This window comes from Aythya ferina (genome assembly GCF_964211825.1).
Source record: "Aythya ferina genome assembly, chromosome: 2".
Classification (NCBI taxonomy): domain Eukaryota; kingdom Metazoa; phylum Chordata; class Aves; order Anseriformes; family Anatidae; genus Aythya; species Aythya ferina.
The window spans coordinates 111,635,621-111,660,527 of NC_140297.1; the positions used below are offsets into that span (position 1 = coordinate 111,635,621).

The window sequence follows — 24,907 nt, forward strand, 5'->3', positions numbered from 1 at the left end:
GCAGGGCTGCGAGAGGCGCCTCCTCCTCTCTCCTTTTTATACATCCAGCCGCCCGCCGCCGCCGCCGGACTCGCCGCCGCCGCTCGCCCCCCTCGCCACCGGATTTACCTCCCCGGGACCCGGCCCCATGAGGGCCACCGGCTGCAGGTTTGGCCCGACCCTTTTTCGCTCGTCCCCGAGCTTCCCCGGCCCCATCTCCCCCCGCCCCACACACAGCCCACCCCGGGGCCGGCCGCCGAGGGGAGCCGAGCTGCTCCCGGCTCGGGGGAGCCCCGGGGAACCCCGGTGGGCAAACATCCGATGCCGGTGGCTGCAGCCCTTATCTGGCCGGCCCTTATCTATCCGCCCGTTATCTCGCAGGGGGATAGGGAGAGGCGTCCCTGTCTGCCGGGGGGTGGGTGGCGTGGGGCCGGGCGCGCTGCGCGGGTCGGGGGGCGGTTATCTCGGTGGGCTGAGGGAGGGGACCCCCACCGGGGGCTTTGCTCGCTGTCACCCCTCGGAGTCCCCTTTCCCTTTCTGCTCTTTCCCCCCCGAAGCGCCTCGGGTGCCCGCCTGCCTGCGTGCCCGTGCCCCGGCGGCCCCGGGATGCCAGCGGTGCCCGGCTGGCGGCGGGACGGTGCCGACCCCAAAAGGACCTGCTGGGGGTCGGGGCCGTCCCGCTGGCACCGGCTCCTGCCCCATGCACAGCACCCCCAGCCCCGACCCCATCCCGGCCCCGGCCCCACAGCGCACACGTCGGGGCCCGGCCCCTGCGCATCGCCCGGCTCCTGGGTGCCTTCCCTCCTCCTCCTCCTCCTCCTCCTCCTCCTCCTCCTCCTCCTCCTTTCCGTGACCTTGGGCTGGAAACGAGCAAAAGAGCAGGGCTCCCGGCGGAGAAGCTCCCGTCTCCCTCCGGAGAAGCACCCTTCAAGGGATCGCCCTGCTAATTGTTTTCTCGGTGGAACCGAGTCAAATGACTCATTCATTGAGGCAGCGCTAACAACAACAAGGGCAGCGGCGGCGGCCAAGGCAGGGGACACGTCCCTCTGCCCCCCCTCGTCCCCACACCCTGCCCAGAGCCCGGTGGGGACGGGGGAGGGCAGCGGTGGGGCGGTGTGAGCCATGGGGCGCTCGGAGGGTCCCCGCTGAGCCTGGTTGCGGGAGGGAGAGCGGCTGTCCCGCTCGCTAACTTTGTTGTTATTATTTCTCTCTCCCCCCCCCCCCCTCCCTCCTCTTTTGTGCCCTCCCTCCCCGCCCTGCCCTGCGGACCCCCCTCCCCTCCCTCCTTCCCTCCCTCCCTCCCTCCTCCCCCTGCCCTCCTCCCTTCCCCATCCCCACCCAGCGGCTAGAAGGGGACCTGGATGGCCGTGGCTGAAGGCGGCTGGTGCGTGCTGAAGCGGGGCGCTGCGGACTCCGGCGCTTCCTCCTGCCCCTTCGCGGCCAGCGAGCCGGGCCCGTCTCCTCCTTCGCCTTCCTCCTCCTCCTCCTCCTCCTCCTCCTCCTCCTCCTCCTGCGGCGGCTCCCAGGGCGAGCGCAGCTCCTCCGAGCCTCCCGACGGCGGCCCCCGGCCCGCCCCGTCGCAGCCCTCGGGGGTCCCGCAGCCCCCCGGCCCGCCCGGCTGGGAGGACGTCCTGCTCCTGGCGGATTTCGAGCGAGCCACCAAGCTGATCTGGGCCAGCCGCGGCGCCAAGCCCAGCGCCGGCGGCGCCGAGCAGCCCGAGGAGATGTACCAGACCTTGGCCATCTCGGCCGCGCAGGGCCCCGCGCCCTACGACGGATCCCCGGGCGGCTTCATGCACTCCTCGCCCGGCTCGCCCGTCTACGTGCCCACGACCCGCGTGGGCTCCATGCTGCCCACGCTGCCCTACCTGCAGGGCAGCGGGGCGGCGCAGCCCAGCCACCCGGGGGGCGGCCACGCCGTCTGGTCGCAGCCGGCGGCCGAGAGCCCCTCGTACGGAGCCGGCGGCGGCTCGCACCCCTCGGGCCGCTTCCCCTACTCGCCCAGCCCGCCGGTGGCCAACGGGGCTTCCAGGGAGCCCGGAGCCTACGGCAACAGCCTGGGCGCCCGGGATCAGTACAGCCCGCTGGCTCGGCCCCTCAACGGCTCCTACCCGGCGCCCTACACGTCCTACGTGGGGCCGCAGCTCACCCCCGCCTGGCCCACGGCGCCCTTCGAGAACTCCATGCTGCACTGCCTGCAGGGCCGGGCCGCCCCCATCCCCGTCCGGGCCCCCAGCGCAGGTAGGAGCCGGGACGGAGCGGGGCGACGGGGGGGGACGGCACGGGACGGGGCGGACGGGGGACGGGGTGGACGAGGGGATGGGGCGGGCAGGGGAACGGGACGGGACCCACGCGTGCCCGTGGCGGGACGCGGGGGCAGCTCCTGCGTTGCTTTGGCTTTCTTCTTGCTTTTATTTTTTCGGGGGTGTCCCCCCAGCGAGTCGCCGGCCGTAAGGGTTTCCCCGGTTTGGTGCTTTTCTGCTTGCCCCTAAATACGGGAATCCGGTGAAGGATTGATTCGCTGCAGGTTTTTCGGTCCCGGAGCGCTCGGGGAAGCTGCCGGGCTCGCTCAGCCCATGTGCGATTATTTCTTGAATCTGCCATCCACTCCGTTGCTTCGTTTAAAAAGGATTTAATAATAATAATAATTAAAAAATAAAAATAAAACAAACCAACCCCGCTCCGCTGACAGGAACGAAAAACCCCGTTCAAATCTTGCTGCCCAAAACGCCGCAGCGTCCCGAGGGAATTTTGCTTTCGCTTCAGAGGTGTTGTCACCTTTTTATTCCGAGGGAAGGCAGCTCGCGGTGTCGGTGTTTTAAGCCCTGAAGTGGCGGCCGAGCTGCAGCGATGCAGCAGCGGGCGGGAAGGTTAACGATTATTGCAGCCTCTTCAGCTCTAGAATATATTTAGGGAGCTCTCTAGAATATATTCAGGTGCCTCTCTAGAATATATTTAGGCAGCAAACACGTATGTAAATACAGAGGCGTGAGGGGGTCCTATACAGGCATGTATAGATGTGTATGGACACCCACACGCAGGCACTGGGGCAGCGTTTGCTTTAATCACAAGCTGCCCACCAGGGAGGCGTTTTTCCGCCCGCCGTGATTTTTCCCTTTCAGTGCAATGTCGCCGAAAATTCCCCGATCCCGTTTGCCTTTTCCCTCCCGGTGCCACGGGACGGGTTTGGGGCTCCTGGAGCCACCCGCTTGGTGCTCGCTGCAGTGACAGGGGGAGCGGGGAAGGGTCAGCTTCAGAGGTGGGAGAGGGAGAGCAGAGCCGACAGGAAAATCGAGTTTTTAACACGATTTCTCCAAATTCCAGTGGAAAGCTAGGTGATGGGAGGAACTAAAAATATATATATACTATTATTTTTTTTTCGGGGGAGAGGAGCCGGGGGATGCCCGCTGCCTCGCTTTTGTCGGAATAATAACAGCACTGATTATGCTTCCAGCAACAAGCCCCTGTGCTCACGGATGCCACTGCCCTGTCCCCTCGGCTGTGGGTTTTTTTGGGTCCTGGGGGACGAAATCCCACAGCGAAGCCAGCAGTCGGGGGCTGCCCGTCGCTGCCGCGGCCGGCAGATGCGTTTTGATAGCGAGATATTTAGCCGGCCTGATACGGCTTCTTTGACTTTGCTGGAAGGGTTGCTAAATATTTATCTATAACGAGCGCTTCATTTTGCTGCCCTTCGAGATAAATCTATTTCTCACGCGTTAAGGGGAAAATTCTTTAAAAAAAAAAAAAAAAAAGGCAAAGAAAAAAAAAAAAGCCCGGGAAATATTATCACGGCAGGGTTTCTTTCAGTAGGCACGAAGGTAATGCTATCAAGTAAATAGCAGAGACAAATAACTGTTTAACTTCCAGCGTCCTTGAGACCTTAAGCATTTTCCTGATTACAGTAGTCAGTGGCGCTTTTAGTGCAAAGATTAATAAATCTTGGTGATGTGCTGAGAGCCACAAGCTGACAGCGTAATTTGGGCTGTGCTCTCTGGACCCTGCCGCTTTCTGATTCCCGTTGAACTCGCAATCACTCGCAAATGAAGGGGCGAGAGAAATGTAACGTGGTGGGCACGGGCCAAGAGCCGTTTCTTTGTAAGAGCCAAGTGCCACCAGAGCCCCGTAGCGAAAGCCGCTTGACATTTACGAGCCCCCTTTCGCTTTACAGCCCGCAAAGCTAATAAGGGAAGGAGAAAAGAGTAAGCAAACGCTGAATTCAGGCAGGTAGCGGAGGGGATGGAGGGAGCAAAACTCGGTGGCGAAGCTGAGGTTGGGATCGTTGAGGGGTTTAGGCTGGAAGGGGACCTTAAAGATCATCCACGCTCCGTCAGAGGCTTTCCCAGCCTGACCGCCAAAGCTGCTGCAGAAATCACAGCGCTCCCTTCAAATTATTTCTGCTCAGCGCGGCGCGTTACATGGGAAATTCGTATTTCTTTTTTTTTTTAATTATTATTATTTTTATTTTTTTTCTCCACGAAATGTAGAGAGGTGAGACAGAACGAGTATACAAGGACTGGCAGAGGGGAAAGGTGTTTGCTTTTGCGTGTGGGCTCTCTTTATTCTCTGCCGTGCATTTAGACCTTTTTTATTTTTTTTTCAGTGTTTAGTAGCTGTCCGAGCAGGATGGCAGAACACTCCACGTTTTTCCATTTCCTCCGCTTCCTAACAACGGGGTCGGATTTAACCAAACCAACCGAGTGAAGCTCTCTCTCCCCGTGGCTGCCTTAGCAGCTCAGGTCCCCAGCCGCCCCCTGCACCCGAAGTTTAAGCCCTTCGCAAAGCGCTCCCGACGAGACCCCCCTGCCGCCAAACTTCCCGCCCGGCCTCGACCCGGAGCAAACATCCAGCAACCCACCCCTCTTTCCAAAACCCTCTCCCCCATGGTACACCGGCCCCCAGGTGCCAGCCGCTTTTGCCAAACCACTCGAGGGCCGGGAGCCGTCGGAGGGAGCCCCCCGGGCAGGGCTGCGGGCGCTGCGCTGCGCTCCCGGCCCCGTCGCCGCTGGGGGGGCGGCAGCCTCCGGGCGCACCTCGGGAGAGGGAAATAAAAAAAAGGATTTTTATTATTATTATTTTTTAATCACCCGAGGGCTGCTGTCGCTGCTGGGAGTTGCTTTTTTCCGACGGGGCTCGGCCGCGCTCCTCCGCGGGGCTTTGCGGGGCTCTGCGCCCCCCGGTGCCTCTGTCCAGGCCGTGTCCCACCGCTTGTCCCCTCTGCTCCTGTCCCCAGAGCTGCTGGAGGACCTGTCCGAGAGCCGCGAGTGCGTCAACTGCGGCTCCATCCAGACCCCGCTGTGGAGGAGGGACGGCACCGGCAACTACCTGTGCAACGCCTGCGGGCTCTACACCAAAATGAACGGCCTCAGCCGGCCCCTCATCAAGCCCCAGAAGAGAGTGGTGAGTGGGGAAGGAGCGAGGGCTGCAGCCCTGGGGTCCCCCATTTAGTGTAGCCAGGCAGGGCGAGCGCCCTTGAAGCCCCTATGCATGGGGACCTCCAGGGTGCAAAACCAAAGCGGGTCTTGTGGTTGGATTTGGGGGGCAATGCCATCGTGGCATGGGTGAGAGCCACCCTCCGAGGCCAACTCTGGGCCCTGTGTGGGCAAAATCACCCTCTGCCCCCTGCAAGCAGCACACCAGGCACAGGGTGGATGGGTTTTAGTTTTGTTTGGGGTTGGTGGACCCCGTCAGTGAGGGAGTCTTGCTGGTTTGGAAGGGTTTGGTGCTGCTCATGTTGGAAGTTTCCAAAAGGGGGGGAAATAAAAAAAATCAAGGTTGGAAAGTGTTTGTTCAGAGGGCTAGGAATTTCTCCAGACCTGCTTTGTTTGCTGAGAGCTCGATCCTTGGGAATGTAAGCAAGTTTTGTATATAATTCAAAGAAAACCAATTGTTTAAACAATGATAATAGCCTTTGTTTTGTTTTACTCCTAAGAAATGAGCGGCAATTTTTCTAAAAATACACTCCTAAAACTAGGGGGGGAAATAAATAGTACAAACCAGAACCCCCTGTTTATAACTCAGGCTGGCACTGAATAGGCAAGGAGAAAATTTAACAAGCGGGAACTGCACATTATGTTTAGCAAATCTGGGTGGAGGTCAGCGGAGAAAAAGAATACTCTCCTCCGTAATGGCTGTTACCGAGCAAGCCACAATAAATCACGCCGGTATAATCCGAGCTGATGTTTGGACCCTTGTGTATGGAGACAGCATATCAAACCGATCAGCCCTTCAAGACCCTTTCAGTCACGCCAGCTGCTTGCTCCGTCCCTATTTTCGTAGCGTTAAACCACGTCCCGTTCCTTATTTCACAACCGTCTGAATTTAGTGCCCTTATGGGGGGAAACAAAAAGCAAGCGTGCAATGAGCAGATCGGACAGTAAGGGCTCGTGGTCCCCTTAAACCTAAAAAATTTCATTTAATGTCAAGCCAGGAGCTGATTGTCGCTGTGTGCCTTTTTTTTTTTTTTTTTTCTCCTATCTGTCTGTCCCCTAAATCCCATCAAGGGAGGTGTTACCTCCTCAGCAGGGACACAGGTTTGCAGCCCCTGAGCAGCGTCGGAGCTTGGCTCCGGCACAGATTTGAGCCAGCTGATACCTGGCCCCGGCCTCTCTGTGTTCCTCGTCTTTTTGGAAGGGGGTGAGGGGTGAGGAGACCAAACCAGAGTCAAACTGCGGCCTGATTTCAGCCTGACACCTCGTCTGAATAACTCTGAAATAGTTCTGTGCAACAGTCCGCACCAAGTGTACTGGCCATAGCTATAAATCAAACGTGACTGCGTGTTCATGCGGTTGAAAATATGTAGGTGAGAAGGGAAAATGTTTTGAAAATGCTAAACATGTTTAGATTTCCCTGAAGTTTCTGATAAAATTCCTGCGGCAGAAAAGTCATTTTAGCTTCAAAAATTGCCCAGTACCTCACTTTTGTTTAGCTATGGGAATGAGCGAAAGGTATTGAAATAAAATATATGAAGATTTAGACCTTACTGCATTAAAAAAAAAAAAAAGAAAAAAAAGAAAGAAAGATTTAACAGAGTGAAATGTCTGATGGCATTTCATCTGCAAAGAAGGAAAATGCAGTATATGTGAAAAGACCAACTTTCTTTTACCTGGTCCATGTAAAACTTGTATTGAATCGAGGAGCACAATTTAGAGCGCAATTCAGACGCTGCACATACGTATTTAATAATGAGATCAAAAATTCCGTTTTTGTGATAACTCGATTTTAAAGAAATATATACTTCAGCCGATATTACATTTGGCTGGTTTTCTTGTTGTGCAATTAATAATGAATTACTGATTCAAAGTTACAAAAATCCTACTTGATCTCTAACTCTTTCCCATCGAAATTCAAGAAACTTGGTTATTACTCTGAAATATTCTTCATTCTTAAAACATTTCTATCCGTTTCCCAAGTGGCAGGCAGCTCTGTGGTATCAAAGGTGACCGAGCTGTGTCTAACAGCCCAGCAGTAAATGATTCAAGAGGAAGGGCACAGTACCCTCAAGTCAGTAATTTCAGTTATGGGCGCTTTATGGGCAGAATAAGATTAATGCAATTGTCTAAAACTGACTTTTCCACGTAAACTTGTTCAGCTGCCAGACACAGAGCTAGTCGTGTTTTTTTTTTTTTTTATTATTTTTTTTGACAATGTGATACTTTGAAAAATAATAGATTTATGATGCAGTTGGAATTCTTTGCTTGTGATGAACGTAAAAGAGATCGCTTGTTACAGGAACTTTTATAACCCATTCACCTTCATTTCACATGTTTATGAGGACTGCCTTCACTTATGATATACAGCCTGAGGCCATAAAGCGCTGGGTTATACGGTTATTTCTGATACAAGGTTGCTTCACCTTGGCTCCAAACTCCACGGAAGAGTGTCATAAATGGCTTGTTTGCAGTGTGAACCTTGCTGTCCCACACCAGTTTTTCTGAGGGCTGGGGGAAAGCTCCCTTCTGTAAAACACGTTCCCGAGGCATGTTGTTTTTCGCGCGAGGATAAAATGTGCGGTGATAAGGAAGTCTCTTCACGGAGACGACACTCTTTGACGTGCTCTCCCCCTCTGAAAGCCCTCTTCGAGCCCTCTCCCTTGCCCAAGCCCAAGTTTTAAAGCCCTTTTCCCCGTAAACTGCAAAGAGACAAACCGTCCACTCCCGCCTGCCTGTTAATGCTTGTGTTTTTACCTCTGCTTGCCCGCAGCCCTCCTCAAGGCGGCTCGGCCTGTCCTGCGCCAACTGCCACACCACCACCACCACCCTGTGGCGCAGGAACGCCGAGGGCGAGCCCGTCTGCAATGCCTGTGGCCTCTACATGAAGCTTCACGGGGTAAGAAAGTCCCCTCCGGCTTGGCTTGGGAGCTTTTTCCCCAAGGCTTGGGTGCTCGGCCCTCAGGGCTCTCGGTGCTCTGTCCCCAGGGCTCTCGGTGCTCTGTCCCCAAAGCTCTGGTGGTTTCGGGTTTTGTGTGCGGGTTGCATTGGATTTCCTGAAGGCTGGGGCAAGGTTTCTGGTGAAACTTTTCATGGTCTCATCTTATGGTTTCAGACCGTAAAGTTAAAAAATAATAAAGGTGTATAAAATCGATAAAACCACAGAAAAATTCTAGTTGTTGGAAAATGGTTGCCTCGTTTTAGTGAGCTATGGTTTTGTCAGTGACCAAAAGGGTTTGTAACTGCAAATTTGTACGATTTGTACAAAGAAACTGCCTCTGGTTATGTGGCTGATCCCCTTTTGCTACCGTGATTTCAATCAGCTCTTCAATGGAAAAAAAAACTAGACTTGTGGTATGACAGTTTTTCATAGTGTGGACAGACATAGCCACGACAGCAAAATTTTAAATGTAATTCCAGCCATTCCTGCAAAACTTTAAATGCGATTCCAGCCTTTCACAGGCAATAATGCAGGAGGAAAATAACTCGAATGTAATGGAGTAAGTTTTGGGAGAGGCTTGGAACCTGTTGTGCCCCGGCGGGTTAGGTTATAGCCACGCACAAGTGTTCGAAGGACAAGGGCGCTAGGACTGGTTGGTAACTTGGTCTAGCCCTTGAGAAAAAAGTAAATTATATCACTGGTTTAAACATCGTAATGATAGTAAGCACATGGCTGAATTCTATTTCTCCAAACCGGTGTTATCACAAAGTTAAAATACATTTTAAGCCAATGTTTTCTGTATAACGATTATGGTTGTAATAACAGAGAACACAAGGCTGATTTTTGAACACATTTTCTCTACAAATAGAAATTTGGATACAAAAAGCTGTATCGTATGCAGAACTGCTTATAGGAACAGACGCTGTGCTGATTACGGCACGAAGCTTCTGTCCTAAAACACTTACTGAGGACAATCCAGTTTGCATAGCTGGTCCAGAGGAAGAGGAGAATTTTTTCCCTCTTTCACATTCTTGCTTTCCAAAACGAACCACTAAAGATAATCTGGAAACTGGCTGGAAAAAGGAATTGGGGATCAGGTACACCCAGTCCAATTTAATTTCGTATGACCTACAGCCAAATGATGCCTTTTTTTCCTTAAAATTGTGCTGTTAATTTGTGGACTGACTGAGGTGTTGGAAAAACTACATCAAGAAAAACATTTCCCCCTTTTCTTTAAAAAAAAATAATTTTATTATATATTTTTTTAAAATTCTGATAAAACTCCCCTGGAAACAACTCATTGCTTTGCCCAAATAAAATACAAATGCTTTAGGAATTTCTATGGTGAGATGGGAAAAATGACTTGCTATACGTGACTTCATTTCACGTGTATTTTCAATATCATTATTTGCTCGTATGTTCTAGTTTTGGCTTTTGGTGATTAGAGCATATGTACAACTCTATGATTGGTGTGGAAATTTAATTTTTTCAGGTTCCCCGACCCCTTGCTATGAAAAAAGAAGGAATTCAAACCAGGAAGCGAAAACCTAAGAACATAAATAAGTCAAAGGCATGCTCTGGTAAATATGAAAAGATAAGGTAGTTGAGCTGCAAGAGTTTGTTTGTTTTTTTTTCCCCCACTGGAAAATTCTTGTTTTTAATGCCAGATCCCGATCTTTCAGGTAACAGTACTACTGCAGTTCCTATGACTCCAACATCCACGTCTTCTACAAACTCAGACGACTGTAGCAAAAACGCTTCCCCAAGCACACAACCGTCAGCCTCAGGGGTAAGTACTGACACAGCATCCGTGTTTGTAAGCAGGCTGATCACTGTGCAGTGTTATCACAGCTTTTATCTTATCTAGCAGAACAATAATCTAAACAAACTTTCCAGTTTTGTTAGCTGATACTGGAACAAGATTTTCGGAGGATATCACATATAGCTGTAAACAGAGTGAGGAGCTGAAGTACTTTACAAACCCCTTAATTAAGACCTATATAATTTTTATGATTAAGTTAAGACATTTCGTTTTGAAGTGTTTAGTTTCTTCTCTTTCAAAGGTTTTCCTCCGGAGGAAAAAAAAAAAAATCATGCCCAATTGATCCTTTCAAGAAACAATTGCGCACGTGCCCTATTTTTTTTTTTTTTTTTTTTTTTCTGAAATGGTCTGATAAGGGTTTATTCTGCTGCCTGGAGGGAAGCATAATGGCTTTCTTTCTGAACTGAGACATGTGCTTACACCCGGCTCCAGACCTCTCTGAAAACAGGCAGAGGACCCGGTCTGATTGTGGTGCGTGGGGATCAGCCCTCTGCTGGCAGGGGGCTCCTCTGGGGATGGGTGCTCAGCATCCCACAACCCCAAGCTATCAAGTTTGTGATCCTGATTTCACATCATACACTCAAACCATCTCGCACTGCTTTTCTTTACTCAGTTAGAACATGTGATAACAAATACTACTGTTAACGTTTCGTAGCTTTATATAGATTAGTTCCTAACCATTTGGCTATACATACCCATATCCACACTCACTCCTTTGGTCTTCTGAATCTTTCAATCTGCCACATAATTTCTTTGAAAAGCTTTCCTAACGTGGCTTTCTCTACTCCTTTATTAATAATAAAAAAAAGACATTGTTTATAATGACTATTTTTCAATATGTCTCAGCATTCCCACATCCAAAATCCTTTCAATAGTTTAATTCCTGACATACAAAGTTTCATTGTAGAAAGGGGAAAAAAAATGGTTTTAGCAAATGTGATTGTTTGTGTGGTGGTAGGGCCACCCAGTTTCAGAGGCACTGGGCTTTTGGTTCTGATGCTGCCAAGCAAGAATATCATTAATAGGGCTCCTCTTTGACATGAGAAAACCTTGTCAGTATAATAAAATAAATGGGTCACACCAGAAAAAAAAAAAAAAAAAAAGAAAAAAGAAACAGTAACCAAAAAGTGAACTGTTCAGGCTTCCCAAAGCGAAGCCCTATATGTCGCTTTAGTTTCTCATCCTAGTATTAGCAAATGGTAACAAATCAGAAAAACTTTCCCTGCCCTTCCCTTTGGTATCCTACTGATCTGAGAAATGTCGTGCGATTTATACAGTGGACAGAATTGTAACCAAAATCCACCCTGACCCCCAGAGGTGCAGCTGTGTGCTGCTCTGGAAGAAGAGACCTTAGAGGTGAGATCCCGTTTTCCCCGCACTGTTGCTTTTCTGGCTGGCTGACTTCTGCCTTCCTTTCTGCAGCCCTTCTCCCTCCCTAGAAGTGATATTAGCAATTTTTGTGTTATAATTTTAGTGGCACAGTTTGTGATATAATTTTGGCGCAGGGAGTTGTATGAGTACAAGACAAGCATTGGATGTTCCCGGGACAAAAGGCTAGTTTGGTGCTGCTAGCAATGAGAGTAATGAACAGAAACCCTGAGGCTGCTCTTAATTACATAAGGGTATCCCTCAGTGCCAGGACAGCCCTGATTTTTCCAAAGATGATCAGTCTAGGAGAGGACAGTGGCAGCCTTCTTTTCACCGTGATTCCATCACATCTGCCCTGCATGTACAAAGCACTTGCAAAGTGCCTCTTGTTTGCAAAATTTCTGTAACAGGATGTGGTGGAAACAGTCTGTGTCTCCTGGTTGTGCCCAAGCATCAGCAGGGATGATGCCCAAGCATGGACAGGGAAGAGTGAAGGCTGAAAGCAGGGAGGTGGCTGGTGAGGCTTGTTCCACATTGTTTGGGAAGCGGTCTGCAGCTGCGAGGGGAGCAAAACCATTGTTGGTGGGCTGCAATGTCGTGGGAAGGCTGAGGGCTCATAAGGCCCCTTGAAGTTGCCAGGAGGGAAGGAAATTCAGCATTTTAGAGCCTGACAGCCTTTAATCTGATCACATGCTGAAGCACAGATACTATACTGGGCTTCTATTTTCCTTGATTCTTTTTTTTTTCTTTGCCATTTGAGTTGATGCATTGGTATCCCGAAGGTTTTTTTTTTAATCTAAGCCCAGGTGATGGCTTTGCACAAGGAGTATAATTTTCTCCAGGCTATGTCAGGAGGCAAAAACCCCCGGATAGATGAATCCAGGCCCTCTAATGTTTGGTCACTTTAACAAGAAGGGTGACGTTGCTGAAACACAGGCACCTGTTTGGAGGACGTACCTGGCCCATTCCCCACGCGTTACACAACTGGCATGGCAACTTGTTGTTGTCTCACTCTGTTTTTGCTTCTCTGGCTCTTCTGTAAGGAGAGGAAAAATGCCAAATTGACATTAGGCAGAAAAATATGATGACGTTTTAGAAACTGTTGTCTGAAATTCACAGCCATGTTGTTGCTAAATGAAACAGAGAAAATGAATTCCTCTACTGGTACAAAAGTAATTTATTATGCCCGTTGTGGGAGGCTGCCAAAAGAGCTCCTAGTTATGTAGAAATCTAATGGAAATGAAATTCAGCAGAATTCATTTGTGTCAGTAATACTCACTTTTTGCCCTACCTTTCTTTATCTCTTTCAAAGTAAAATAAAGAGGGGAGGGCAGAAAAAGAGAAGGGCAGCAATTACTCACCAAAATGTCTTTGAGACTATCCATTTCATGAAGGGAATTTTATACGATGCCAATTTTGAGACAAATTAGCAAGAACCTTAAATGTTGATTTTATGTTCTAGCTGAAGTTTAAACATTTAAAAGATATGATTAATGAATTGCTATGGGTGCAAAGTTGATTTCAAACATCCCAAAATGTAGAAGTGTTTGGATCGTGCATGTTTCGTTGTCCCATTGTAAAGGGGCTATTTGCCAAATTCACATCTGGATCTAGGATTTAGGCCCATTTCTGTTTTCCTAAGCAGTATAAGTAAGTACTGGGTGTCCTGTGTTACTAATATGGAAAAGGTCCAGCTACATGATATATGAAGTTGCCTTACATCCCCATAAAAAGAAGATTTGAAGGTTTCAGGCAGCCTGCATCTGCATCTATACCTGCTCTCCCTTTGATGCTGCTGAAACTGTACAGAGAAGAGCTGCATGGAATAATTTGCTAAATGAAGGGCACAGTCTTTAGTGCACACCCATACATTTCCATGCAGGGGCTCCAACTGGTGTGATTACCAGAAGGGTTTGTTCCCTTATTAGGATAAAAGGCAGGATGAAAACTGCTGTAAAATCTGCTTTTCATGGCAGGGCATGGCGGCTCTTAGAGCCAGAGCTGATGTCAGTAAAGGCTCAGCAGCACCGGCACAGCTCCTCTTTTAGAGGACTCTTACTACACTCTTTGCCTCCAGTTCATAGCTGTCTCAGAAGGACCATAAGCACACACCACAGAAGAACTGTAGAATAACTTAGGACAGTTGTCTTGCAGGTAAAACACGTGTTTACTTCCTTTGGAGGCTGATCTTTAGAAGTGGTTCAGGACTGGCTCTCCAGTGTTGTAGTATGGAAAGTGGGAGAGAAGAAGGAAACAGCCTTAGCAGGTGAAGAGCTAGAGGAAAAATACAGTTCTAGCTGTGCCCTCGATGTCTGACAATCTGGTCTGAATTCATGGAATAGCTTCTTGTGCATTTGTTTTATTTCATTTTTAGAAGAGGAATCATGAGATTGTCAGAGAGATTTGCTTCCTTTCAGGCAGAAGATCGGTAGGACATTGAAGCAGGCGATGGGGGAACCAGCTTGAGTACAGTATCTCCCAGAGTGTGGATGAACCCGTAGGCTCGACCTCTTAAAAAAAATTTCCTAACCGCCTGGATATTGGAAAGCTGAATGTCCAAGGGTCCTTCAGACTATCTGATGATAAGATTTCAGTTGGGATAGAATAATTCTGTAGCTGCCAGGACAAAGTTTCCATGAGAAAGCCTCACCAGCAAGGTTGTTAGGACTTTCACCTGGAAAATGGGAACACAGTGCCTCAGTCCTGGTATGACTAAATATTTATCTAAACCAGGTGGAATAAGATCAACAAGAGGCATGAGGAACATGGCAACCTCCAATATCAAATAGTCTGGTAGTCAGGGCATTATGCTGGGAGATGTAATACACCGGTTTAAATCTCCTGTGGCTGGGAATAGAAATGAATCTAGGTCCCCTACGTCCTTTGCATTATTGCTCACTCCTGGACAAAATAAGATGCTGCTTTCCTCTCCCCAGTCAGTTTCATAAATTCAGGCATTCCTTTTCTTAGTGGTGTGTACAAGTATTCAAAAGAAAACTTTTTTTTTTTTTTTTTAAATCCAATTGAAAAAGGCAATCCAGCTTTTTTGTTTCAGCAGGGAAAACCAAGGAAAAGGAGTATTTTTGGTTCTACCCAAACCTTATATATGCATATAGACATACATTTTGCCTTGTTTAGTTTTATTGCCAAAGCAATAAAGCCAATTACTCACACAGCCCTTGACAGCAGTGGGGTCATCAGCTTTCCCAAGCCATGCTGGAAGTTGCCTCCCTTAGGAAATTAATGAAGTATTAACCACAGATTTATGTTGCTATAATACAAAGGAGAGATTAGAAGATATGTAAACTTACACATCTGCAATATAAACAAAAGGATCAATTGGACCAGCAAGAAATTACAGATTTCTGTAGTCAGGGGGTCACTAAATCAAGAAAAAAGTTGTGGATTTGCAGTACCGAGACCTGTTCTTCAGAAACCAGGGAGTTATAGCATTTGGAGAAAGTGCTTGTAGTGGGGATGGCAGTTATCAAGGGGAGCCTGAGACTGGAAAATTAAGGCCTTCACTGCTGTTTGCCAAAATACATTATATGTGAAAGATGTTTTTGCAAGTGTGTCTCAGCTGACCACAATTATCGTTTAAGTGTAGCGAAGCTAAGCTAGGCTAATAGAAGAGGAAGGGAGCAGTTTATCAGCTGGGGCTCAGTTTACTACAGATGTAGTACGGTCCAAAATTCGTGGAGCATTTTGAACCTTCGAAGCAGATGGAGTAAAGGTCTAACTGACGGAGCAAAGGTCCAGACCAAGGCCCTTAGCTACCCCCTCCAGATGTCAGCACGACTTCTTGACCGGAGCTTTTGCCTCTCGGCACAGAGGCCTGGGGGGAGGCCGGGGCGGGCACCCCTCCCCTCTCCCTGGTCTCCATGCAGGAAGGAGTGGGTGGAATAAAGCAGGAGGCCTTCAGATGGAGATGTTCCCTCAGTGCTGGGCCAAGCGGCCCGTTTCTTATCTGGGCCTGCAGGAGTGGAGAGGATGTAGATGTCAAAATCCCTTTGTGGCTCCGGCCAAGGTCTCCCTGTGAGCGTGGTGGGCAGGTCTTCTACAGCAAGGCCACCTCTGATCCAGACAGCTTGCCTGGGGCAGCCCCATGTCCAGCTTCTGCTGCTTTGAGTAGAAAAAAGGTGGGATCCTTAAACCACCTTTGCAGATAACAGGTTCGAACCTCCTCTGTTTGTTTGGGAGGCAAGCTCTTCCCAATGGATTTCATTCATTTTTAGCTCAGGAAGTTGAGCTCCAGTTGATTATCTATCTTGTTACCAGATATCAGCAATAACAATAAATCTATTACTTTTTTATTGATAGAGCCAGCCGTTGTGAATTAGAATAGCCCCTTGACTTCAGCATTGCTTGGCTTATTTATTCCAGCTGACAGCTCCTCTAATAGCCAACTGTAACTTCTGCTGCCTTTCCTCTGTCGAAGCCGGAGCAGTAAAAGCTCAGGTCGCCTAGCTCAGTGATTCATCCACCTCCTTCCCTAGAGTTTGTTTTCCATGTCTCACTTTGGGAGCTGCCCGAGCTGACTGGATTTGTCATGACATTACCGGGGTGGGGTTTCCAGGCCCAGCAGTCCTGCCCAGGTCCTGCCCGCGCTGGCTCGATGGAGCCAGGATCCGGCCTCGGTTGGGCAGGGATGGGCGGCCTTCAAACAGGACGTGCCTCCACGTCCTCCCTTCTGGGGTGCCGGAGGGAGGGGTGGCTGATAACCAGGCATGGAAACGGCTCAGCTCTGAGCCTCACCTTTGTGGGGCTGAATCAGGAAAAGGGCGAACTACACTTTCTGAGCCTGGAAAAAAAAAAAAAAAAAAGGCAGAGATAAGATATTTGCCTACCGGAACAGCAGCGGCAAATATGGGCAACCGGGAACCTTTCAGTGCAGCTCCCAGTGTGTTCAGCTCAAGTTGAGCAAACGCTGTTCAAGTGTAATTGCAACCCTTCTTCCAGAGTGGGGAGAATCAATCTGTTAAAAATCAGACCTTTTGTGCCAAAAGGAGTCCACTGGATGTATCACAATTTTCAAAAAGCATTGTTGAAAATCTAGGTTGATGTGAGACCCAGAAATGGACCCAAAGTTTTGCATGTATTCTGCCTTACTGAATTATTTGTGCAGTCATAGAAAAAGAGCCTACAGAGATCAGATGTTACTGAACAACAGTTGTGTATCTGATAGAGAGATAACAGAAAACATATTTTTTTCAGATTATAGCCATTTGGGCAGTCTTTGGGGGAAGCAGCATGTTTGTTTTTTTTACTGTCTGCATTTTTGGGTAGCAGCTGAGAGAATGGGGTCCTGGTTGATGACTGGGTACAAGAATAGCAGTCTTCAGCCATTTTAATAAAAGATAAAAAAATATTTACCTCTAGGTTGTTTCAGACAGAAGTGACCACTGGCAAGAAGTATCTCCTTCAGAAGGTCAGGTTTCAGCTGGGTTAAACATGGCAACAAAAACTCTGCAAAGTGCCACTTGAAAATTGCCTTTGGATAAGCGAAGCCCCACTTTTCCTATGTATGAACTGCTAGCTTGGCATGACTCCAGGACAGCCAAGAGCTCTACTCTAGTAAAATGATTAAATATGTATACTTTTCACTTAAACAGCAGGCAGGAAGCTTCTGCAGTCACGGTTTAGGATAGTCTTTTTTTTCTTCTTCTTCTTTTTAAGGAATCTTGTCCGAAGACTATCCATTAACAAGTAAATTAAGGTTTTAAAGTTGACATATCCAAGAGTTAATTTTGCATGAAGTCAGCTCTTAAACATTTCCTTTATCAGGTGAAAATGTTGCCCCTTCTCTGTCTGGCACTGCAAATTTTTCCTCTTTAGTGGATCTGCTCAGCCTCATGGAAAAAATGATTGTTTCTTTGTCTTTGCAACTCCTCGTTTCTCTGTTAAAATAAATGGACTGATTACAGTGCTGGTCAGAGTTTCAGCTTCGTGCCTACCAGGGCTTCCCTGTGCTTTGTCTTGGGAGTGTAGGTGGTGGCTTGTGGGACAGAGCAAACATGCTCCTGATTCTGAGACATAGTTCTCCTCCACTTGAGATAAAAGGGGCATCTCCCCTAGTGGCTAGCCTTGCTGGAATTCAATGGTCATGGCAAGCATTTTGAAAGATGAGGAATATTTTACATGCTTCAAGGTCTGCAGGAGCCAAAGAAGTCTGACTTCCAGGAGGTGCTCAGCACCCATTGCCAGAGGCACTGGGCTTCTCCCACCAGGGGAGCAAAAATGTAGGTGCTACCCCACCTGGGGTTTGGAGACAGGTAGTGGGAGGTTGCCCAGGAAGGCTGTGGTGTCTCCTCCTGGGAAATCTTTGAAAGCCACCTGGACGTGGTCCTGGGCACCCTATTCTGGGTGGCCCTGCTGGAGCAGGAGTTGGAGCAGGCGACCTCCACAGGTCCCTTCCCACCTCAGCCATCCCGTGATGCTGCGTGATCCTGAGAGTGGGGCAAAAACCCTGGCTTTTCACAAATGCCTAGGAAAGCACTGCATGCAAAGCTCACCCACTCAGCAAAATCTCTGTTTTTTCTCCCTCTGCAGGCGAGCTCGTCAGTGATGTCTGGCCCAGGAGAGAGCACCAGCCCCGAAAGCAGCAACCTTAAGTATTCAGGTCAAGACGGGCTGTACACAGGAGTCAGCCTGACCTCCACAGCTGAGGTGACAGCGTCCGTGAGACAGGATCCCTGGTGTGCCCTGGCTCTGGCGTGACCTGGTGCCAGCCAAGCTGGATCCCGGAGCTGTGTGGCAGCCCCCGGACGTCCACGTGGGGTTTCTTCTTCTCTGGAGCGGCGGTGGCAGCAGCGAGAGTGCTGGCAAGGGACGCTCCTCTGAATTTGTTTCCGTGCCTTGGTGGCAGAGGCGGCTTTCAGCCCTCCCAAAGAGGCTCTGCCGAAGCATCCTGTTCCTCATCTATGCAAGAAAACTATAGGGAAAGCAAATGCCCACCGGGGGATAGCTAATGCAGCCTTACACACCTAATAAAAAATTAAATAAATAAAAAAAAAGAAAACAGAAAAAGAAAAAAAAAAAAAGAAACTTAAAACTGTCGATAGGTTCCAGAATTACATCCTCAACTCACACAGCCGTGCTGCCTTTCTGATTGTATATTTGTTTTCACTCTCTCACCACCTTCTCCCCCAAGAACTGACAGACACCGTCAGCACTGGGGAGGGAGTAGCGGAGGCTTGAGTTATTAGACATAGCCAGATACTTTCTGAAGAGCTCTGGAAGCGTGTACGTACTGCTTGAGTCAGCGCAGGTGCCCCGAGCTGGACATTTGATGTCTTCACCTGTCCTGCACTCTCCATCGCCAGCGCCCGCCTTGCTCTGCTCCTCTGTGCCAGAGCCCAGCTACACCCGGGGAGGAAATCACAGCCTTTGGTACAAGCCTCACAGGGTCAAGCTGGTTAAGGAGATTTTGTTGTTGTTTTAAGATATTTACTCACTTTGCAAGACTGCATTATAACTTTTGAAGTACACTGTGACTGAGGTTTATGAAAGTTCATATTTTGCGGCTGAACTGTATAGAGTCAGTCAAAATTTGTAAACAGGGTAGCAATCAGATATTTTTCTTCCATATATACAATAATTTTTTAAAGAAGTGCAATTTGCGTTGCAGCAATCAGTGTTAAATCATTTGCATAAGATTTAACAACGGTTTTTATACGAATGAATGAATGTAAACATTTTAACTTAATGGTACGTAAATAATTTAAAAGAAAAACTTAACTAGGCATCCTTAGGCTTTTTAGTGCAACAAAAAGAAAAAAAAAATACATCCACTTTCTGTATTTCCAGTTGTTAAAGCAAGAGTTTCAAAGAACAAGCCTTCTCTCAGGAAAATTGCCCTAGCCATTTGCTCATAACTTTTGTACAAAAAAAAAAAAAAAAAAAGCAAATGCATCCCCAGGTTGTTTTTTTTTTTTTTTTAAATTTTATTTTATTTTTTGTTTTTCTTTTTTTCTTTTTTTTTTTTTTTTTTTTTTTGCCATTGAATAAGTATGTGCTGGAAAGAAACAAATTGCAATGAAACTTTACTACCTAACTGATACATATGTAAATACTCCATGAGATATTTAGGCATCTTCAAAATTTAGGATGCAATCTGTATAGTGTGACTGATGCATAGTTAGGTTGGTTTCCATTGTTTTTCAAATGGGATGTCATTTGGAAAGTTGTCTCATCAGAGCTTTACAAATAAAAGGGTATCATTTGTTGTTTTTTTTTTTTTCTTTCTTTTTTTTTTTTTTTTTTTTTCTGTACACTGTGCCTTCTCCTTTGTCTCAGCCGGAGTTGTTAAGCTGTATTAAAAGCTATGGAGATATACCTGATAGAGGCAGCGTGTCTAATGGCTGCAGTGTTCTCACATTGAAGTGTCTGCTCTGTCTCGCTAAGTCTGTGTGGTGTGTGGTATTCCTATAGTTCCTCTCTATGCCGTCTAGTGGTATGTAAAACTAGGGTCCCGCACCTACCCACACAAGTGCACGAGATGTTTTTTTCTGATGAAAGCCTAGGGAACAGGTCCCAAACCTTGTGGGGACTGCCATGGTTTTGCTTGGCCTTCACACCATAGCTAATGGATAGACACGAGGTCTCCTGTGTATGCAAAAATCTGCAAATGGTGTGGCAGAGCCCTGGATGTCACCCTCTGAGGTGAGCCTCTGTCACCCTCTGGAGGTGAAGTCTGAAGGGTAGCAAAAACTAAAGGTGCTGAGAAAAGATGACCACTAAATGCTACTGAGGGGAGCAGAAAACCTCTGCCTGGCTTTGAGGACCAGTCCTCTGCATTGCTTCTCGGATGGGAGCAAGACTTGCTGCTCTGTGTGTTTTCCAGCTATGTAGGCAGCACTGCCAGGCCAGGATACCCGACCACCATGCCCAGCACTACCATCACCCCATGGAGTGGCTGTGGTGTGAGTCTTTGCCTCCCTGAGCCAGATTTTCCTTTGGGGTGAAGTGGGATAGCTCCTCTGTTTGTGGAGAAGCTATGCTGATGTGCACCGGCTGAGACCCTGGCCTGTAAAAAACAGAGGGTTGAGGCTGCCTCCTTAACACAGGAGCTGATGTGAGAACCAAGGGATTGACAGCTCTCTGGGTGAAGAACAGCTTCTAGCAAAAAGGGTCACACCAAACCTCTCCTAGGGTTTGGGTTGCTCTGGACCAGCACAGCAGCCCCAGTGGGGCTGTCACACCAGCCTTGGTGCTGGGTCACCTTGCTCCCTTGCTCCCTTGCTCCCTGGGGGTTGATGTGGTCGTGCACCCCAGTCCTGCTAGCCTGAGGGCCACATGGGCTTGGACCTCATGATTTACAGATGGAAAGCCCTATCCAAGTGCAAAGAGGGCCATGCAGGGAAACACTGGGTTTAAAAAACCAAGGGTGTGAAGAAGAGGGTGAATCTCTTTCCTTTTGAAGCATTTGTTGGCTGAAATACCCTCTTCTGTGGTTTTCTATTGTTGACACTTAAATGGATAAAAAAGCTGTTGCTAACTGGTGTTGAGCAGCTTTCATGCTTAGCTGGTGTGCCGCTTCTGGATAGCAGAGTGTGAAACTCACTGCTGGGCAGGAGAAGGCTGCATATGTTGGAGCTACGTTGCTTGGAATTATCCTAAACCAGGGAGCTTTAGGATACTAAAACTAAAACAGAGAGTTTTAGGATACACATCCAGCAACCTGCGGATGGTTACATTGCATTCATTGCTTTGGAACCCCATGGCATCTCTTAAGAGGGCTCCTGGGAAGCCCTTCTCCCTTCTCAGCATCAACTTTTACCCAAGTTCTGACTTAGGGTGGTTCCTGCAGATGAGTGTTGTGGGGCATAGAAGAATGCCCTATGTGAAAAGAGTCCTCTTGGATCTGAGGCTGAAAATGCTCTTTTAGGTGATATAAGCAGGAAAGAAAAAAAAAAAAAAAAAAGGAAAAAAAAACAGCTTTTCATAGGGAAGGTGTTTCCCATTATTTCTTATCAGCAAAAGCATCAAGAATGAAATACTTTGCTTCCCTGGACCAGAAGCAGGGATAAACCAGGTTTTTATCCCTCTGCAAGAGGGAAGGGGGATGCAGTACCCTGTTGCCTTACTCTACAGATGCTGAGGAGGTTCTGTGTTATGATTACACATAGAAAAAGTCTACAAGAACTCTTATAAGGGTACCTCCCTACTCAACAAAACTGCTCTCCAAGTGTACTGATTTCTGGAGCTGTTTGGCAAAATAAAGATTTCTCTCTCTTTCTCTCTCTCTCTCTCTTTTTTTTTTTATTTAATTTTGTCTTTTAGTCCTGCTGAGCCGGCACAGCTCTGGGTGTGTGAGCTGGACTTTGCTCTGGCTCATACATCACCAATAGCACTGATACCGATAGACGGCCTGGCCAGATGCTTTCCTTACTTATCCCTGTTTCTCTTCAGTGACAGCCCTTGGGATGGGCTGAGAAAGAACAAAGAAAGAGTTCGACTCTGGGTCTCAATTACTAGCAAGGCTGAACAAGCCAAAACGACGCCAGAGCAGCTCTCTAGTACCAGGATGAAGCTTCAGAGTTGACATTGGAAAAAAACAAACAAAAAACAAAAAAAAACCAAACAAACAAACAAAAAAGCACCACCAACAATATATGGCTACTTGTTACCATAGCACCTTTTCTCTGGAAACAACCAAAATGAAATAGCCAGTGACTCAAGGCATCTGCTTTGAGCTCCCATGCCAAGTGATACTCAGGCTCACGTTTTGCTTAGCTGACCCCTCGAGAGCAGATTGATCCTGGACATGTGTGTTACCCCAGGCTCCTGTCTTCCCTAGGTCTCAGGTTTGGTACTAGATCTGTTCCTGTTGCCCTCATCCATAGCTATATATATTTTTTTTTCCATTCAATGTGCTTAAAATAAGCTGTGATCCCTACAGTGGTCCAAAATGGTATTTTTCAGCATGGCATTGAGGGCGTACACTGGTGTGGTATGAGTGCTGTGGAGGTATGAGAGGGTGCAGAAACCACTGGGTTTGGGATGGTGAATGGGGTGAAACAGAGACAACCAGTCCTGGTGGTAACTTGGGGATATTACCCAAAGGGAGAGGCACCTGGCAGTTTCCACCACCACATGTGGGTTTTGTTACTAGTGGGCCAGCAGAACACAAGGACCTGATGTGAAGTGAGGAGCCAAAGTAGCTGATTTGGTTTGGTTTTCTTGCTGCAAACCTAGATAGAGACATTTGTCAGCCCTGCAACATTTGTTATATAGAACTTGGGTAATTTACTGTCTGTTCCTGCATAAAAATAATATAACCTATTTTCTTTTCAAAAAAAAAAAAAAAAAAAAAAAAAGAATGGATTTAGGAGTTACATCCAGTCCTGTTACCAAGAGCCATAGCTGAATGCAGGCTGCAGGAAACTCAAAATGGACTTCAGCTCCTTCAGCTCCTTCTGTGTGCTTGCAGCTCCAGATCTTCCTTATCCAGCTGTCCTGAACTTCATTCCTCACAGATCCTTCAGTTCCTAAATCTGTATACATTGGAAATTCCAGGGTTGTGTCAAACACACTGAATTCAGTATTAAAATATAGGGCAAGGGTTATTGCAGTTGGCCAGGGGAGAAGGAAACTGAAGGCTTGAGGGGCAATTCCAAGTGGCCTCAGCTCCACAAATTGCAAAAAGCTTTGAGATTCTTGTTACATGTTTGTAACGTGTTTTGGAATCACTTCTTACCTTCTTCCCTTAAAGATATCTGAAGAAAAATGGAATAAGATGTATGAAAGGGGAGAAGGATTTAGGTGCCCTAAATCCTGATGGAGATGCAGCCAAACAAGAGCTGTCAGAGCAGTGCAGTAACCAAAAGTTCTGATATGTTGCCTGAACAAATAAACAGGAAAACATTGAGCAGGAGTAAGGAGGTAGTTTTTCTTTGGGATGCTGCATCCAGAGCTGGCATGCACATTTGAAAAGGATGTTGAAAACGAGAGTGTAGGGAAACAGAAACACAGAAATGATTTAGGGACTGGGGAAAATGTCTGGCCTTGACAAGTTTAAAGACCACAGCTTGTTTAAAGTATCCAAAAGAGGACTAAAAGGTGACTGGTTTAGAGAGTCCTTTCATGAGGAGAAAATGCTTGGTACTTAAAGGGCTTTGATCCTGCAGAGAAAGACATAACAAGGTCTAGTGGACAGAAAGTGAAGCCAGATATACTCAAATGAGAAATTAGCCTCAGCTGAAGCAATGAACATAACTAGCAATGGGAGTGATGGCAAGGGAAGAAGGGTGCTCAGTCTCTTGATGTCTTTGCAACAAAATTGGAAGAACAATTTTAGCTGAGCAAAATGACTGAGCTCAGGACCAAGTGGGTTACATCTGCTTCTTCATAATTTATAGGCTGTATTCGTTTCCATTTGGCCTGAAATTGTATTACTTTTTGGGATGAGACCCAATGCTGAGATCTTGAATTTTTGTCATTATAAAAAAAAAACCATGGCACTTTTCCTGTGAGTCGTGGTAAACACTGTGGTGTCTTGACCCAGTTTCAGCATAAGTAATTATTTTTTTGCTTACCTAAAATGTCCTACTTCCTCTCCAAAACTGTCCTGCATCTTTGTTGTTTCCTGTTAAATACTTCCTGAGTTGCATAGAAGAAAGGGTCATGTTTCAAAGATGCACAACCAAAACTTGAAAATCTCTCATCTTCTATAGTACAACATGCAGACAGGGCCTGTGAAGCAGCTTGCTGTTCTTGGAGAAGCAGGAAGGAAACATTTGCTGAAGACGATGGTCTGTGGGTCTTCCGCCTGTGACCTTTCAATACAATGAAGACTGCAGCCTGAAAAATGAACACAGGCACGTGGAGCATCTTGCAAATGTGGAGATTTTAAAAAGGGGGAGCAATGGTAGGTTTGTACAGTGCACAAAACCCTGTCTCTGATCCAAACCCTACCTGTTTTGCTCATGGGGATAAATATAACAGGGAAAAAACATGCTGCGTTTTGTGCCTTGCTTGCTGGGGACCCAGCGTTGCTGCACAGAGGCAGTGGGAAAAGATGCACCTTGTGTATTTGGTTCATCCTTGTTCTGACCCCTTTGCAGTACAAAGGAGCCCCAAGGCAGATGGACAGATCCTGGGGAGTGCTCACACACTGGAGGGGTTTTGCACAAGCCTGTCAGATGTGCCTCTCCCACCTCCTGCAACAAAGCCAAGAAGAGAGTGTTTGTGCTTGCAATGGGCTTAGGGACAGGAGGAGAGAGGATATCTGTTGGAGATGAGATCTGCTGTACCTCAACGTTGGGCAGGCTCTTCTTGCTGTGACTTGAGGCACCCAAGGGCCAAGAAGCTCCAGCTGGCCTTCAGGATGGGGTCCCCCTCTTCTACGTGTCTGTGTGTGTGCATGCACTT

General features: G+C 47.8%; 1 protein-coding gene across 1 annotated transcript; it reads left to right on the plus strand.

Moving 5' to 3' along the window:
* GATA6 (GATA binding protein 6) lies at positions 1-21,772 on the plus strand. The gene is made up of 7 exons (XM_084507393.1): positions 1-147; positions 1,322-2,220; positions 5,210-5,376; positions 8,179-8,304; positions 9,839-9,926; positions 10,029-10,135; positions 18,086-21,772. Exons 2-7 carry the CDS (start codon positions 1,341-1,343, stop codon positions 18,251-18,253), a joined length of 1,536 nt encoding a protein of 511 aa, XP_084363519.1. The 5' UTR covers positions 1-147; positions 1,322-1,340; the 3' UTR covers positions 18,254-21,772.
* The last annotated feature ends 3,135 nt before the right edge of the window (positions 21,773-24,907 follow it).